Source organism: Loxodonta africana, chromosome 11 (genome assembly GCF_030014295.1).
Source record: "Loxodonta africana isolate mLoxAfr1 chromosome 11, mLoxAfr1.hap2, whole genome shotgun sequence".
Taxonomy (NCBI): domain Eukaryota; kingdom Metazoa; phylum Chordata; class Mammalia; order Proboscidea; family Elephantidae; genus Loxodonta; species Loxodonta africana.
In genome coordinates, this window is record NC_087352.1 from 2,273,033 (window position 1) to 2,288,355 (window position 15,323).

Below are 15,323 nucleotides of genomic sequence, written 5' to 3' on the forward strand. Positions count from 1 at the left end.
CCCCTCACCTGTGGGAGACTCACACTGGCTGGCATGCCAATGGTGAGAGTGCAGGGGACTCCATTACTCACACATACACTCCCCTCTGCCTTCTCTCAGCCTTTCTCCTTCCCCCTGCCTAGATAGGCACAGGGCAAGAAGTCACAGAAATGCATCTCTTCTTGTGAGCTTGCCCTTCTCTGAGATCCTCTTCCCCTGAATACCAAAAGATGTAGAAAACACTACAGTTTCCCTTACCACCACCCATATGATTGTCCCAGCCTCCGATGGCTTATCATCCCCCCCACTTCCTCCTTAGTCTTTTGCTTTCATAGACTGGGGTGGGTATGGTGCTGGGTCACGGTAGGGACAGCAAAGCCAGTTAAGTTGCCACTAATTCATCTTAATAAACCCCGAGGAAGGGATCAGACTACTGTTGTTTGTGGCTTTCTTTAGAATGTGGGTTTTCAACTCTTTTTTGTCATCAGCTTTGGATCCTCTTTCCCACTTTTAGGGTCACAGAGAATGTTCCATGTGGCACTTCATTTATGGTACCCTTGTTCCCTTCCTGAGCCACGTAGGCCCATGTTAGCATCAACTTCTTACCAGTTGCCAGGACACAGTGCCTTGAGACAATCAGATGAGCTGTGGGATAGAGAGACAGCCCAAGCCTTCGTCTCTCCACAGAGCTGTGTCTCTGCCTTTCCACCTGAAACCCAGTCCCCCAGTGGTAGCCCTCGTTCTCCCAATGGCCTTAACCTCAGGAAGAAACTACATACTAAAGACATTAGCAGGCTTTTGAAATCCCAGAAGTCCCAAATTGAGCCAGCTGTACATAGTAGGTGCTCAACAAATGTTTTTGAGGTAAAGCTGACTATGCGACTCGAGGGCACTGGGTCTGGGTATGTACAAATAGGTGGCAGCATTTCTCTGGTTGGCTTGCTGGGGGGCGGGGGGAGGCCTCTGACCAGCTGTTCCTTATGTACCACCCAAAGGTGGAAAATGAAAACTTACTAAAACCAAACTAAACCTGCTGCCGTCGTAGGCTCAATTTTGATGAAATGACCACATTTCAATGAAAATAACTCCTAAGAAGATAAGGCTTTTGCAGTGACCCGAGGTCAACCATGCTCATTATGGTAATTTTTTTTTTTTTTTTTTTAAGAGGGTTTCTTTCCTGGGAAGAGGATGTACCAACCCAGATAGTTGACCTGCTTTGCATTTAATTATACTTTTCGTTATAAGCTGTTTACTTTGTGTGCTAGTAAGACTACCTTTTCTACCTTTGGGGGGCCAGGTCACATGGGACGTTACACAGCTGAAGGAAGCTAGAAGCATAGTTTTGGAGACAGATAATCCCACCTTCAAGGCCTGCTTCATTTACTTGGGACCTCCAGCTAGAGACTTCACTCTCTGTGCCTGTTTCCTTATCTGTAAAACGGGGGTCATAGTACCTACTGTGTGGTTATTGAGAGGATTAAAGAAGATAATGGGTCAGGCCAAGGTCTTAAGACAGAAGTTAGCTCTGTGTTTTTATTCTTCCAGCCCAGATTCTCTCCCAGGGTCTAGGCATCTTGTCATTTAGCTGTTTTCCTTCGGAACTGACCCATTTTATCCTTCCATCCACTCATTCCACCTGATCCACATACGCCGTAAGAAAAAACAGGAGAACCAGGAAAGACCATTCTCTTTTTGCTTGCCATCAAATTTATTTGAGTGACTTTTCTTCTGTCAATTTTTATAAAAGTCCCGGAAGTTCTGAATTTCTCGAGCACAGAAACTTCTTGGAAAAGCACACGTGAGAGCAGATGCTCCCTCAAGCCCGGAGTCTGAAATGCCTGCCAGCCCTGTTCGCCCCACTCCTGACTTGCCAGTAGGAGCACCCAAGAGGGGTGGGGTCTTCCCTTCCCCTGTCCCAAGCCACTGGGCAACTCCCTCAGACTATGCTCACCCCTCTTAACTCCTTCTTTGCCCTCAGAAAAGCACAGGCACTGGCAGCTGCCATGGGGAGCTTCTTTTTCCCACAGAAGTCTCTCACCCTGACTACTTCCCAGGGCTGAACCTGTTCGTGTGGGGACAGGTGGTACAGTAGTGTGGTGCGATCAAGAGTTGGCCTTTGGTGAGCACACTCCCAGGCCACATCAGTTCCCAGCCTGCCACTCAAGGTCCTGCTTGACTGAGATAGGTGCTATGCTGGGGACGACCCATCAGAACACCTAGCTTTCAGCCCAGGCTGCCTGGCCACCAGTTTCACAGCCCTTCTAGAGTCTCCTACCTACTTTCTACCTTGGACAACTCCTGCCCCTCGCTTTCCCGTGTCACCTTCAGTTCCACGCTGCGCTCCCGCCTGTAGGAGCTCCAGACCCCTGCCAACCTCCTCAGCAGCCCCTGGAAGTCAGCTTGGAACCCAGATGATGAGAAGTAGTAGACAAAGGGGTCGATGCAGGAGTTGAGGGTGCTGAGGAGCAGCACGTAACCTCTCCACGACGGGCTTTCACCCCGGACATAGCCCACGACATGGGACACATTGTAGGGCCCAAAGCAGACAAGGAAGTTGAGCAAGGTGGCTGCCACAAGCCCTGCCACCCTCTTCCTCCGGTGATGGCTGGCTCCTTTGCTGAGGATCCACACCAGCTGGCTGTAGCAGTAGCTGGTGATGAGCAGGGGCATCCCAAAAAGGACCACAGCCATCTCCAGCCGGACAGGCAGGAGAATGGCCAGCTGGTATTCCTGGAACTCCAGGTAGCAGGTCCCATTGGTGTTTGGACTGTGGGAGGAGCCCTCAGAGAGTTCGATGACGTAGACCACACTGCAGTGGCCAGCGGCCAGGAGCCAGCAGGCCCCACTGACCAGAACAGCCTGTCCCGGCCTTGGCCGGGTCTTGTACCATACAGGGTAGGCCACACTCAGGAAGCGCTCGATGCTTACAGCAGCCAGGAAGAGGGAAGTGAGATAGATGGTGGTGAAGAAGAGGAATCCGGAGAAAGGGCAGAGGAAGAAGGGCAGGGGCCATCGCATGCCATTGGCTGCCTCCACCATGCGGAAGGGCAGGAAAAGCAGCAGGATCAGGTCCGAGATTGTCAGGTTGAGCAAGAGCACATCCACAGCCACCGGGCGGTGCCGAAGCTTGCCCACGAAGATCACAAGGGCCATCAGGTTGAGGGGGAGCCCCACGAGGAAGGCGAAGAGGTACACAGAGAAATAGAGCCAGTGGTGGCCAGGGAAGAAGGACTGCTCTGGGTTTGTGCCCATGGTGATGGTAACTGGCAAGAGAGAGAGACACGGAGATGATAGTCTGGTGGGGATCTTCCTGGCCCTTGCCAGCAGCATCTCAACTCTGAGCAGGGAACATTGTCACAGCCCTCCCCCAACCAAAGCGTCCCCAGCTGCTTTCCCCAGTGAGGTCGCCTGCCTGTCTTTCTGATCATTCCCTGTCTCCTGTCTCTTTCCCCCAGCAAAGAAAGCACCAAGGTGCTGGGCCTAACCACTCAACTGCTCCTCCACACAGCTCCTCAGGGCCCCGTGCTCACCTGCTTATTGGAGAACCCAGGTGCTCTGCACCCAGCACCCTGCCGTCTCCTCCAGAACAATATGGTTAGCTACGTATCTGCAGAACTGATAAAGGCTCATGACGTCACTCACTGCTGAGCAGCAGCACAAAAGATGCCTTTAGCTCCTTTGCCAGAGCTGTGTCAATATGCAAAAAGAGGAGCAAATTCCACAAGTGCGCGCCCTGCTCTTCGGGTGGCTTCAGGGGGAAAGCTTGAACCACACCAGAGCAGGCTCCATTTCTCCTTCCTGATCCTCCACTTGAATTTTATCTGCTCCTCTAGAATGGGACTCATCCAGTTTGCCTTGTAAGGGCAGGAAGTGCATTGCAGTGATGACAAGAACATGGGCTCTGGAGCCAGGAGTTCTGAGTTCAATGCTGGCTCAGTCACTTACTAACTTGGCAGTGTGGACCAAGTGATGTTAACGGTCTGTCTCGGTTTCCTGAGGGGTTAACTGTAGCACCAATCACGGGAGATTGTTGTGTAATGCACGTAAAATGCAAGGCTTAGAGCAAAGCCTGGTATGTGGTGAGCTCTCAATAGATGTTAACTGCCACTGTCCCAGTCATTGGGACCATGTGGCTTGTCTCTAGAGTGGTAGTACTACTACCACTAATAATAATGGATAATGGTGGCAATGATGATAGCAGCTACCTTTTAAAATCCATTGCCATCAGGTGAATCCCAACACATAGCAACTGTACAGAACAGAGTAGAGCTGCCCTGCAGGGTTTCCAGGGAGCGGATGGTGGATTCAAACTGCTGACCTTTTGGTTAGCAGCCGCGCTTTTAACCAGGGTGCTGCCAGGGCTCCAGCTGCCTTTTAGGGGGCACATAACCGATACCACTCTGCTCAGCAGGACATCACCATTATGTCGTGAAATTCATGAGCCTCACAGTACGGAAGCGAGTTGCTGCTCCAGGTAGCATAGCTGCTGTTAAGTATTGCCATCAGGATTCAAGTCCAAATTCTGTCTAGCTTTAGAAATAATTTATTTACTCATTCAAATGTTTATAGAGCACAATGAGATACCATCTCACATCCACTAGGAAGGCTTATAGCAAGAACTCAGACAATAGCAAGTGCTGATGGGAATTTGGGGAAATTGGAAGCCTCATACATGGCTGATGGGAATATAAAATGGTGCAACCACTTTGGAAAACAGTTAGACAATTTCTTAAAAAGCTAAACATTAGTTTAAGACCCAGTAATTTCACTCTCAGTGTCTACCTGAGGGACGAAATGAAAACATCTGTTCTCATAAAGACTTGCTCATAACTGTTCATAGGCATCATTCAGAAGAGCCAAAAAATGGAGACCTCAGCTGGTGGTCCATCAACTGAGGAGTGGATAAACAAAACGTGGTATATCCGTACAATGGAATACTACTCAGGAATAAAAAGGGATGACCCACCAACACCTACGACAGTATGGAAGAGCCTGAGAAACATTATACTAAGTGAATGACAAAAAAAACCAAACCCATTGGCCTCCAGTCAATTATACCCTATAGGACAGAGTAGAACTGCCCCACAGGGTTTCCAAGGAGCGGCTGGTGGATTCAAACTGCCGACCTTTTGGTTAGCAGTCGAGCCACCAGGGCGGGCTCCTAAGTGAATGTAGCCAGACATAAAAGACCACAGATTGTATGATTCCATTTATATGAAAAGTCCAGAAAACCTAGAGATAGAAAGTAGATTAGTGGTTGCCTAGGGCTGGGAGTGGAAATGGACCAACTATATAAAAGCATATGGGATTTTATTGGGATGATGAAAATGTTCTAAGATGGGATTATGTTGATGGTTGTACAATTCAGTAAATTTTATTAAAAATAACTAAACCATCCACTTAAAATGGGTGGATTCCATAATACGTAAATTAGATTTTCCAAGATGCTGCTGGTGGATTCGAACTGCCGGCCTTTTGGTTAGCAGACATAGCTTGCCGTTGCTCTTAACCACTGCCCACCAGGGCTCTGTATCTCAATTACATTGTTGAAAGTACAGCAGTGAACAAAGCAGTGAATATAAGCTCTCGGGGTGCTTCCATTTAGCGATGCTGGAGCTCGGGGACATTGAGAGGTTAAGAGGATAGTGAGGACACCAATAAAAAAGGGTCAAAGAACCATTGGGACAAAAACATCACCGGGGCACAAATTTGGTGTGCTGGGTGGACTAGTACCAGGTATAGGGCTCAAGGGCATCACGCAGGGCCTCATGGGCTCCAAGGAGGAACTGGGTTCTCCCCTAAACGGAAGGAGGCACAAGTAACTGGATGAGGTGGCCCGGGCCCATCAGGTGCCCCGCCGCAGTGACCACAGTGAGTGGTCCTTGACATTATGGGAGGGGCAGTGGGGCTGCCTGGGCCGGTGCTGGGGCTTTCCCTGAATTTTCTGCAGTCACCACTGCAGGGGGCAGAGTTTGCTGATGGTCTCTGCAGAGCCTCGGGCAAGTGACTTCACCTCCCTGGCCTTTCTGTTTCCATATTTATAAAGAAAGTGGGAGTAATAGAACTTACTTTGGAAGGTTGTTAGGAGCAATTGTTCACTCAGCAAATATTTATTTAGTGCCTCCTATTTTTTTTTTTTTTTTATGTGCCAGGCTCTGGGTGCATATCAGTGAATAAAACAAAAATCCTTGCCCTGTGGACATTTAAGCATGGAAAGAGATTATTTGTATAAATCAGCTAGTGGATGCCGGGCACCTAGTTACCAGTGCTCTGCTACCGTGCACTCATGGCATTGTTGGAGGAAAAGCCTGCGGCACCTAGCTACCAGTACTGTGCTACTGTGCGCTCATGGCAATATCGGAGGAAAAGCCTGCGGCACCTAGCTACAGTACTGCGCTCCTGCAGATCATGGCATTATTGGTGGAACAAGCTAGCTGCTGTACCTCGCCTTACCAGGGCAGAGGCTCAGGTGTTTGCTCCTTCACAGCCACTCTCCTCTGACAGCTGCCTCTTGGGCTCAGGTCGCCATCTTTCACCTTTGTAAAGTTGGCCACAGGTATGGTGTTGACCCCAACACCCCAAATTAGCCAAATGTCCCCTGGCCCTTTGTGGCCTGCTTGGGGAATCACATTCCACTTCCACCCCTTCCTTACTGCGGGGCTTCAGGCACGTTTCTTAATCCCGTAAAATGAAGATGATAATAATACCTGGCTTCAGGACGAAGGGTAACTCAGGCAGCACCTTTGCACAAATTAAGAAAAGGTACACCTTCCAGGTGACCACCACCCTGCACAAAGTGCACTGCTCCAGGAATGGGTGAAGTCTGTTCAAATTAGAATGAGATGCTTCTTCTACTGGGTTGAGGCAGCCTGGTGCCAGGCACATGGCTTGGTTAGCAAGGAACAGGTAGATTTTTTTTTTTTTTTTTACCCCCTCTGCCTAGCACCCTTGTGCAGTGAACAACCTGCCCAACTATACAGCAGCAGCACGGCTAAATAAAAACGTTGTGGGTGCTGCCTGGTACATACTAAGGTCTCCATATTTTTTTGGAACTATTACTGTTGGTCGTATTTTCCTTCTCCGAGCTGAAGCGTTTATGCCTGCCAACTTCCTGTTCACAGCGCCAATGCTGCCCCCTTGTGAGTTCTCAGTAGTACAACAGTTTCATTATCCCGTCTTTCTTCCTGGAGCCCTCGCTGCGCAGTGAGCAGAGTTCGGCTGCTAACCAAAAGGCCGGCAGTTCTGATTCACCTGCCGCTCCTTTTTTTTTCCCCCAACTTGGAAACCATTTCCGAGTAGCGCCTCCCAAAGTTTATCATCAAAACGGTAAGCTCTCTAGAGCAGAAGCAAACTTACCCCCTCCTTCCCTGGGAGCAAAGGGCCTGTGCCCACAGCACCCTGGAGACAGACCCGAAAGGGCATGAGAAAAGGAGAGACAGGGCTATGGAGCCCGCCGACGCCTACAGAGGCAAGCTTACCTTCCTCCTGTGGCCCAGCTCCTGGCCTCCATTCTTCTCTCCTGACTGGGACAAAAATCTTCTGCCAGGCTTGGTCCCTTCTGTGTGAGTGGTTCCAGGGAGGTTTCCAGGCAAGGCTGTCCTGCAGTTCCTTGGGAGCGTCGCCCACCAGGGGCCTGGAGAAGCAGCCTGGCTTCCCTGCTCCACGCCCCCTTCCCCCAGCAGTAGCTACTACTTCTGAGATGTCATCTCTTGCATTTTTGCCACACATGCTACCCACTGGCCAGTCCCCCCTCCCAAGTAACCAGTCACCAGTGGGTTGAGTACGACACTCCAGGCACCTGTGATAAGCCCCAGCTTCCGCCAGCCACCTCCCATGTCGGGGCGCAGGAAGCCAGCCACATTGGAGGCATTGTAGGGCCCGAGGCAGAGAAGCAGAGTGAGCAGAGCCCCCCCAGCCACCCAGGCTGCCCTCAGCTTCCGTCTGTGGCTCAGACCTGAGTGGGCCAGTGCCCGGACACAGCCCACATAGCAGAAGGCTGTGATGGTCAAGGGCAGGAAGAAGAACAAGAGGGAGAGACTGAAGCGAGCAGGGCCAGCTAAAGTTGGGTCCCAGGCCTCCAGGCAGACTGGAGAGCCATTGACTGGTGTGCTGATGCCCAGGGAACTGGTGGCATTGTCCATCCAGCCTCCTGGAGCCTCCAACCCCAAGACCAGACCCAGGTGACAGAGGACAAGGGCCCATATAGCCGCACACACACCCCAGGAGTAGCATGGCCTCCGGATGGCTTGGTAGCCCAAGGGGAAGGCTGCCCCCAGGTAGCGGCCAGCACTCAGGGCAGCCAGGAAGCCCCCACCTGCATAGAGGGGAGCGAAGTGGGCCAGGGCAAAGACAGGGCAGAGGGCAGCTGGCAGAAGCCAGGCCCCCTCAGCCAGGGCCTCCACTGCCTTCAGGGGCAGAGAGACTGCCAGCAAGAGGTCAGAGCAGCCCAGGTGGAGGGCATAGACAAGGCTGGGAGTGAGGCGGAGCCGGGCATGGGACGCGGCACTTCGGATGACCAGCACGTTGAGCGGGAAGCCCAGTGCAAAGGCAGTCACATAGAGGGCAAAGAAGAGCTGCGGAGGCAGGTCCATGAGGCCGGTGCTGGCCTCCTCAGCTCCTCAATCAACTTCCTCCACGTCCTTGGGTCTCACAGCATCAGAGAAGAGCTCCTGGAAGCACAAACAGATTTTAGAGCTGCTTGGAGTAGTAGAAGCCATGTAGGGAGGGGTAGTTGAGGAAATGGAGGCCCCTAGAGGGAAGTGGTAGTGCAGTGGTAAAGAGCTCAGCGGCTAACCAAAAGGTAGGCAGTTCAAATCCACCAGCTGATCTTTGGAAACCCAATGGGGCAGTTCTACTGTCTCCCCAAGGGTCACTATGAGTCAGAATCCACTCGCTGGCAACAGGTTTGGTTTGATTTTAGGTTTAGAGGAAAGCAAGGGAGCCCTGGTGGAGCAGTGGTTAAAGCACTCAGCTGCTAAACGAAAGGTCCACGCTGCTCTGTGGGAGAAAGATGTGGCAGTCTGCTTCCATAAAGATTACCTCCCCCACCCCTCCAAGAAAAACCAAACCTGTCGCTGCTGAGTGGATTCCGATTCATAGCAACCCTATAGGACAGAGTAGAACTGCCCTGCACAGTTTCCAAGGAGCACCTGGTAGATTTGAACTGCTGACCTCTTGGTTAGCAGCCAAGCTCTTAACTACTGCGCTACCAGGTCCCCTCCATAAACTCTATGAGGCAGTTCTACTCTGTCCTACAGGGTCGCTTTGGGTCAAAACTGACTCCGCAGCAATGAGTTTAGAGGGAAGTGACAGCCAATTAGCGAGAGTCTGGGTTAGAAATGAGGACTTCTAGCCCCCAGCCCTTTGCTGTCTTTCTACTCTGTTGTTGTTGTTGTGTGCCGTCAAGTTGATTCCGACTCTTAGCGACCCCACAGGACAGAGTAGAACTGCCCCATATGGTTTCCAAGGAGCAGCTGGTGGAGTTGGCAGCCAAGCTCTTAGCCACTGCGCCACCACCCTATTACCTCTTAAAATGAAGAGAGCGACCATGGTGTAGGAGGAAAAGATAGAGTACAGGCATGCAGGTCCCAGAGGAGAGAAGGCCTTTGGGTTTCTGAGACTCTGGGGAAAGAAGAAGCAGAGAGAATCAGAACAGGGTGGAGCCTGATCATGCATTTCTCTTTGAAATGGAAGTTAGACTCTTGCACTTAATCCTCTCCTCCCAGCTCCCTGGAAAGAAATGGAGCTATACCCCAACAGGAGAGAGCCTGCAGGGCAGGTGATTAAAGGCTGGTGGTGACTCCCAGCTGAGGGGAGGAGAAGTCGGGGTTCTGGATAAGATGGAGGTTGTGGTGAGGGGCAGGCAGAGGGGTTGCCCAGGGAAAAGCCTAAGGGCAAGCCAGGTCCCGCCAGTATCTTGGGAAAAGACTGAAGCAAGCAGGGCCAGCTAAAGCTGGGTCCCAGGCCTTCATGCAGACTGGAGAGCTGCTGACTGGTGTGTTGATGGATGCCCAGGGAGCTGGTGGCATTGTCCATCCAGCCTCTTCAAGCCTCCAACCCCAAGACCAGACCCAGGTGACAGAGGACAAGGGCCCATATAGCCACACACACACCCCAGGAGTAGTGTGGCCTCTGGATGGCTTTTGTAGCCCAAGGGGAAGGCTGCCCCCAGGTAGCGGCCAGCACTCAGGGCAGCCAGGAAGCCCTCACCCACATAGAGGGGAGCAAAGTGGGCCAGGGCAAAGGCAGGGCAGAGGGCAGCTGGCAGAAGCCAGGCGCCCTCAGCCAGGGCCTCTACCGCCTTCAGGGCACCCTGGGCAGGGTATTTGGGGGTTTGGGGAATAAATTATTGGTGGAAATAGGAGGTACAGAAAGACAGACTCACCTCTTGGCATGGCCAGATGTCTCTGAGGCTCAGGAGTCCCCCTCACTGGGCTGAGCAAGGATGCCCAGGATGGGCAATGAGCCGGAAGGGAGAAAGAAGGGCGCGGTTGTAGGGCCATTAGCCTGAGGCACTAGCAGCTTGGGTGAGCAGCTAATGGGGCATCTCAGCCTACAGCTGAGTAGAAATCTGTTTTGTTTTGTTTTGTTTCTGGGCAGGGTGGGGAGTATGCAGCCAGGACTTTGAAGGAACAGACTCGTAGGGTGCAAGTAGAACACAGCTTTATCCCCTCTCCCACCCACCTGCTCCCCCATTCAGGCCTATTCTGGGGCTAACTCTGTCTTACTCCTGCATGAAATTGTGGGCAGGCCCTGTGCCTTATTGGCTCACTCCTAGATAACAAAAAGTGCTTCTGTCACTTTAGTCACCCAAATCATCTCCATCGAAAATTAATATGTAGGACAATGAAAACTTCTGTCTGAGGTAAAGCTTCTCCCCTCCTCAGCTTGTGCAGGCTGCGGACATCTTTGGTGAGGACAACCCAGTCACCCAGTGCCGTCGGGTCCTCCATTTTCTTGCCTGTGCTTCTCCTTGCCCTTCTAGCTTGATGACAGTGGTTTCTGACCCGTTCCGTGTTGACAGGAGGGCAAAGGAGGAGAGGCACGGGAGTAACGGGTGGTGGCCTCCACTCTGCGTCTCTTGAGCTGTGTGACTGGAAGCCAACTCCTTCCTGGGCACCTGTGTAGGGACGCGGGATGGCACTCAGGCATGGGGGATGTGCTTTCCTCCCCTGGCTACTTGAGTTCCTTCCCTCAGCCTCTGTTCATCTCACTACTGGGGTTACCAGGAAGACCCAGAAGAACAAGATTTAAAGGAGCTCTAGGCTGACTTCCTCTCAGAAGTGGCTCGCATCTGGCTCATGAGAAGGAAAGTCCTCTGTTACTGTGATTCTGTGTTTCCAACTCTGCGCGTGTCTCTCCATCTGTCTGTCTGTCTCCCTCTGCTACTTCAGACTGATAGCCACAGCCTCTCAACTTCAGTTTTCTTAGATGTGTGTGTCAGTCACCAGGCCGCTATACCCCTCTCAGATTCCAGCACATCTACAACAAGCTTCTCTGGGTGGCCTCCTGGAAGCCCCTCTCATGAGGCTTTTGGTGGGATGTAGCATCCTCACCCCTTCTCCAGGGGAGGATTGTGGTGGTAGGAAATGGGATTCTCAGCATACCAATAACTTCCTCCAAAGAAATTCTCTAGTTTCCTGCCCTAACCCCTTATGGAGCCCTGGTGGCACAGTGGTTAAGAACTCAGCTCCTAACCAAAAGGTCAACATTTCAAACTCACCGGCCACTCCATGGAAACCCCACGGGGCAGTTCTACTCTGTCCTATGGGGTTGCTATGAGTCGGAATCTACTTGACAGCAAAGGGTTTGTGGTTTTTAAGCCTTTTATACCTCCAAGTCACTAAATTGATTCTTGGTTGCCTCCTTTCCAAACCCTTCCTACATGATCCAGCACCTCACTCTAAATGTAGAAAATCTTGTCACCTACTGTCTAAAAAAAAAACTGTCTAGGGTTTGATAATTGGGAAACACTGAAACTGACAGAACTGAGCAAAGAATGAAAAGGAGTTCCACTTTATATCCTGTGACGAGCATCTGGGAGAAGAGCAAAGCTGGGTGTTAAGGGAGACATCTTCAAGATCTTCTCTGCTTTGGACCGTCCACCCGGTAGTTCAGGTCTCTGTCCACGATCACGTCCTCAGAGAGTCGGCCTTGATCCCTCCGGTGAAACCGGCACCTCCCCTGCCCCCAGTAGTTCTCTCTGTACTAATCCTGCATGGTGTTTATTCGGAGCCCCTGTGACTCTGCGACATCACATTGGTGATCTCCACTGATAGAACATTACCCTTTCAAGAGCCAAGGTTTCTGTGGGCCTCGTTCACTGCGTGTTGCATAGTGGGTGTTCGGTAAGTATTTTCTGTTGTTTTTGTGAATATGCACTGCAGAACATACACCAATTCAACAATTTCTACGTGTACCATTTAGTGACATTGATTACATTCTTCGAGTTGTGCAACCATTCTCACCCTTCTTTTTTGAGTTGTTCCTTCCCCACTAACATAAACTCGCTGTCCCCTAAGTTTCCTATCTAGTCTTTCAAATTGCTATTGTCAATTCGATCCCATATAGATAGAGCTTAAAAGAGCATAGTGCTCGTGGTAAACATTCTTTACTAGTTAAGCTAAACTATGGTTTTAAGAAGACTACAGGGGGTATTTTTGGTTTAAGGTTTGAAGATTATCTCAGGGCAATAGTTTTCAGGGGTTCATGCAGCTCCCATTGATCCAGGAAGTCTGGATTCCATGGAAACTTGAACTTCTGTCCTGAGCTTTTTCCCTCTTGATTAAGATTCTTCTATAGAATCTTTGATTAAAATGCTCAGTAGTGATAGTCGGGCACCATCCTGTTCTGGTCTCATGGCAAAGGGAGCAGTTGTTCATAGAGGCAATTAGCCACGCATTCCATTTCCTCCTCCTATTCCTGACTTTTCTTCCTCTGTTGCTCCAGGCAAATAGAAACCAATTGCTGTCCCTTGGATGGACACTTGCAAGCTTGTAAAACCCCAGGCACTAAGCAATGAACTAGAAGGTAGAACAGAACCACTAAACAAGTTATTAGGCCAGTTAACTGGGATATTCCATGAAACCATGACCCTAAACCTCCAAACCAAGGAACCAAAACCCATTAGATATTTAGCTGGACGTAAGCAGCCTCTGCAGCTACTCTCTTTTCTTTGTTTTCTCCCTGTCGTAAACACATCTATCTCACAACTTTTGCCTAGTCAACATTTTACAAAGGTACAACTCATTGACGGCAGTTACATTCATTGGCTGTGCAACCCTACCCTCAACCAATGGGGTTTTTCCATCACTGTAACCCAAAACTCGGTGTCCCGTAAACCGTAATCTCTCCCCACCCCCACGCGTCCTGCCCCTGGTAAAAAAAAAAAAAAGTAACCACTGATAAACGCTATACATTTGACTGTTCTTGTTCTTTTGTATAAGTGAGCTCATGCAATATTTGTCCTTTTGTGATTGACTTACTTCGTTCAGCATAATGTCTTCAAGCTCCCTCCACACTGTAGCATGTATCAAGGCTTCATTTCTCCTGCTGGCTGAGTAGTATTCCACTGTATGTACGTACCACATTCTGTTTTTCCATTCGTCCGTTGATGGGCATTTAGGTCGTTTTCACCTTTTGGCTATTGTGAATAGTGCTGCAGTGGACATTGGTGTACTAGGCTCTGTTTGAGTCTCCGCTTTCAAGTCTTCTGGGTATATACCTAGGAGTGGAATTGCTGAATTTCATGGTAGTTCTATTTTTAATTTTTAAAGAAATCACTACAATGTTTTCCACAATGGCTGTACCATTTTGCATTCCCACCAGCAATGGATAAGTTTCCAATTTCTCCCCATCCTCACCAGCATTTGTTATTTTCTGTTTTTGTTTTCATCTTAGCCATCCTAGTCATAGTGAAATGGTATCTCGTTGTGGTTTTGATTTGCATCTCTCTGATGCCTAATGGCATTGAGCATCTTTGTGTGTGTTTGGTGGCCATTTGAATGTCCTCTTGGGTGGAATGTCTATTCAAGTCCTTGGCCCATTTTTTGATTAGATTATTTCTCTTTCTGTTGTTAAGTTGCTGAAGTTTTATATATATTTTGGTTACTAGAATCTGGTCAGATATATGATTTCCAAAGATATTCTTCCAGTAGGTAGCTTATCTTTTCACTGTTTTGAAAAGTCTTTAGATGAACAAAATTTTTTAATTTTTATGAGGTCCCATTTATTTATTTTGTCTTTTGCGGTTTGTGCTTTCGTTGTTATATTTGCTAATCCATTGTTAAAAACTAGGTGCGACATCACTGTCCTTGCTTTTCCTTTTAAGAATGTTACGGTTTTAGTTTGCACATTTAGGTCCTTAATCCATTTTGAATTTGTTTTTGTGTGTGGCAAGAGGCGTGGATCCTCTTTCATTTTTCTGCATGTGGAAATCCAATTTTCCCAACACCATTTATTGAAGATACTCTTCTTTCCCCATCAAATGGACTTAGCACCCTTGTCAAAAACCAGTTGGCCATAGATGTATGAGTTTATTCTGGACTCTCAATACTATCCCATTGGTCTATGTGTCTATTGTTACACCAGCACCAGGCTGTTTTGATTACTGTAACTGTATACTGTTTTGGAAACCCTGGTGGCGTAGTGGTTAAGTGCTACGGCTGCTAACAAAAGGGTCAACAGTTCAAATCCTCCAGACGCTCCTTGGAAACTCTATGGAGCAGTTCTACTCTGTCCTATAGGGTCGCTATGAGTCGGAATCGACTCGACAGCACTGGGTTTTTGTTTTATACCGTTTTAAAATCAGGAAGTGTGAGTCCTCCTACTTTGTTCTTCTCTTTCAACATTGCTTTGGGGTCTCTTGCTATTCCATATTAAAGTTGAAGACTGGATTCTCCATTTCTGTAAAGAACGTTGTTGGAATTTTGATAGGGATTACTTTGAATCTATAGATTGCTTTGGGTAGTATGGACATCTTAACAATATTCAACCTTCCAATCCATGAACACAGAACGTCTTTCCATTTATTTAAGTCTTCTTTAATCTCTTTCAGCAGTGTTTTATCATTTTCATTGTATAATAAATTTATTCCTATGTGTTTTATTCTTTTAGGCACTATTGAAAATGGAATAATTTGCTCAATAAGTATTATTGAATGAATGGTCAATTATCTGGGCTCTGGGAGGGTGGCTACCTGTGTTCTGGCGTTCCTGCCTCAGAGTTTTCGGCCACCTGTCCTGCATGCCTCATTGGGGCCTGTTGACAGACACATCTCCCAGTCAATTGGTCGTAAAGCAGGTTTATTTCAGCAGCTGAGCTCAGGTACAAGAAGGGAAGGTACC

At 49.2% G+C, this 15,323-nt stretch overlaps 2 protein-coding genes across 3 annotated transcripts; both read right to left on the reverse strand.

The window, feature by feature from the left end:
* Window positions 1-286: 286 nt before the first annotated feature.
* Window positions 287-7,652, reverse strand: FFAR3 (free fatty acid receptor 3). Of its 2 annotated transcripts, none has more exons than XM_023539861.2 (2): window positions 7,458-7,652; window positions 287-3,242 (listed from the first exon to the last, which is right to left on the reverse strand). In XM_023539861.2, the coding sequence occupies exon 2, from the start codon at window positions 3,229-3,231 to the stop codon at window positions 2,251-2,253; it is 981 nt and encodes a 326-aa protein (XP_023395629.1). In that variant the 5' UTR covers window positions 3,232-3,242; window positions 7,458-7,652; the 3' UTR covers window positions 287-2,250. The 2 variants fall into 2 exon arrangements, with proteins under 2 accessions (XP_023395629.1, XP_023395628.1); XM_023539860.2 differs by lacking the exon at window positions 7,458-7,652 and adding an exon at window positions 3,510-7,431.
* Window positions 7,653-7,667: 15 nt separating this feature from the next.
* FFAR1 (free fatty acid receptor 1) lies at window positions 7,668-14,626 on the reverse strand. Its single transcript, XM_003420803.3, has 2 exons — window positions 10,364-14,626; window positions 7,668-8,648 (listed from the first exon to the last, which is right to left on the reverse strand). The coding sequence occupies exon 2, from the start codon at window positions 8,568-8,570 to the stop codon at window positions 7,668-7,670; it is 903 nt and encodes a 300-aa protein (XP_003420851.1). The 5' UTR covers window positions 8,571-8,648; window positions 10,364-14,626.
* Between the last annotated feature and the right edge of the window lie 697 nt (window positions 14,627-15,323).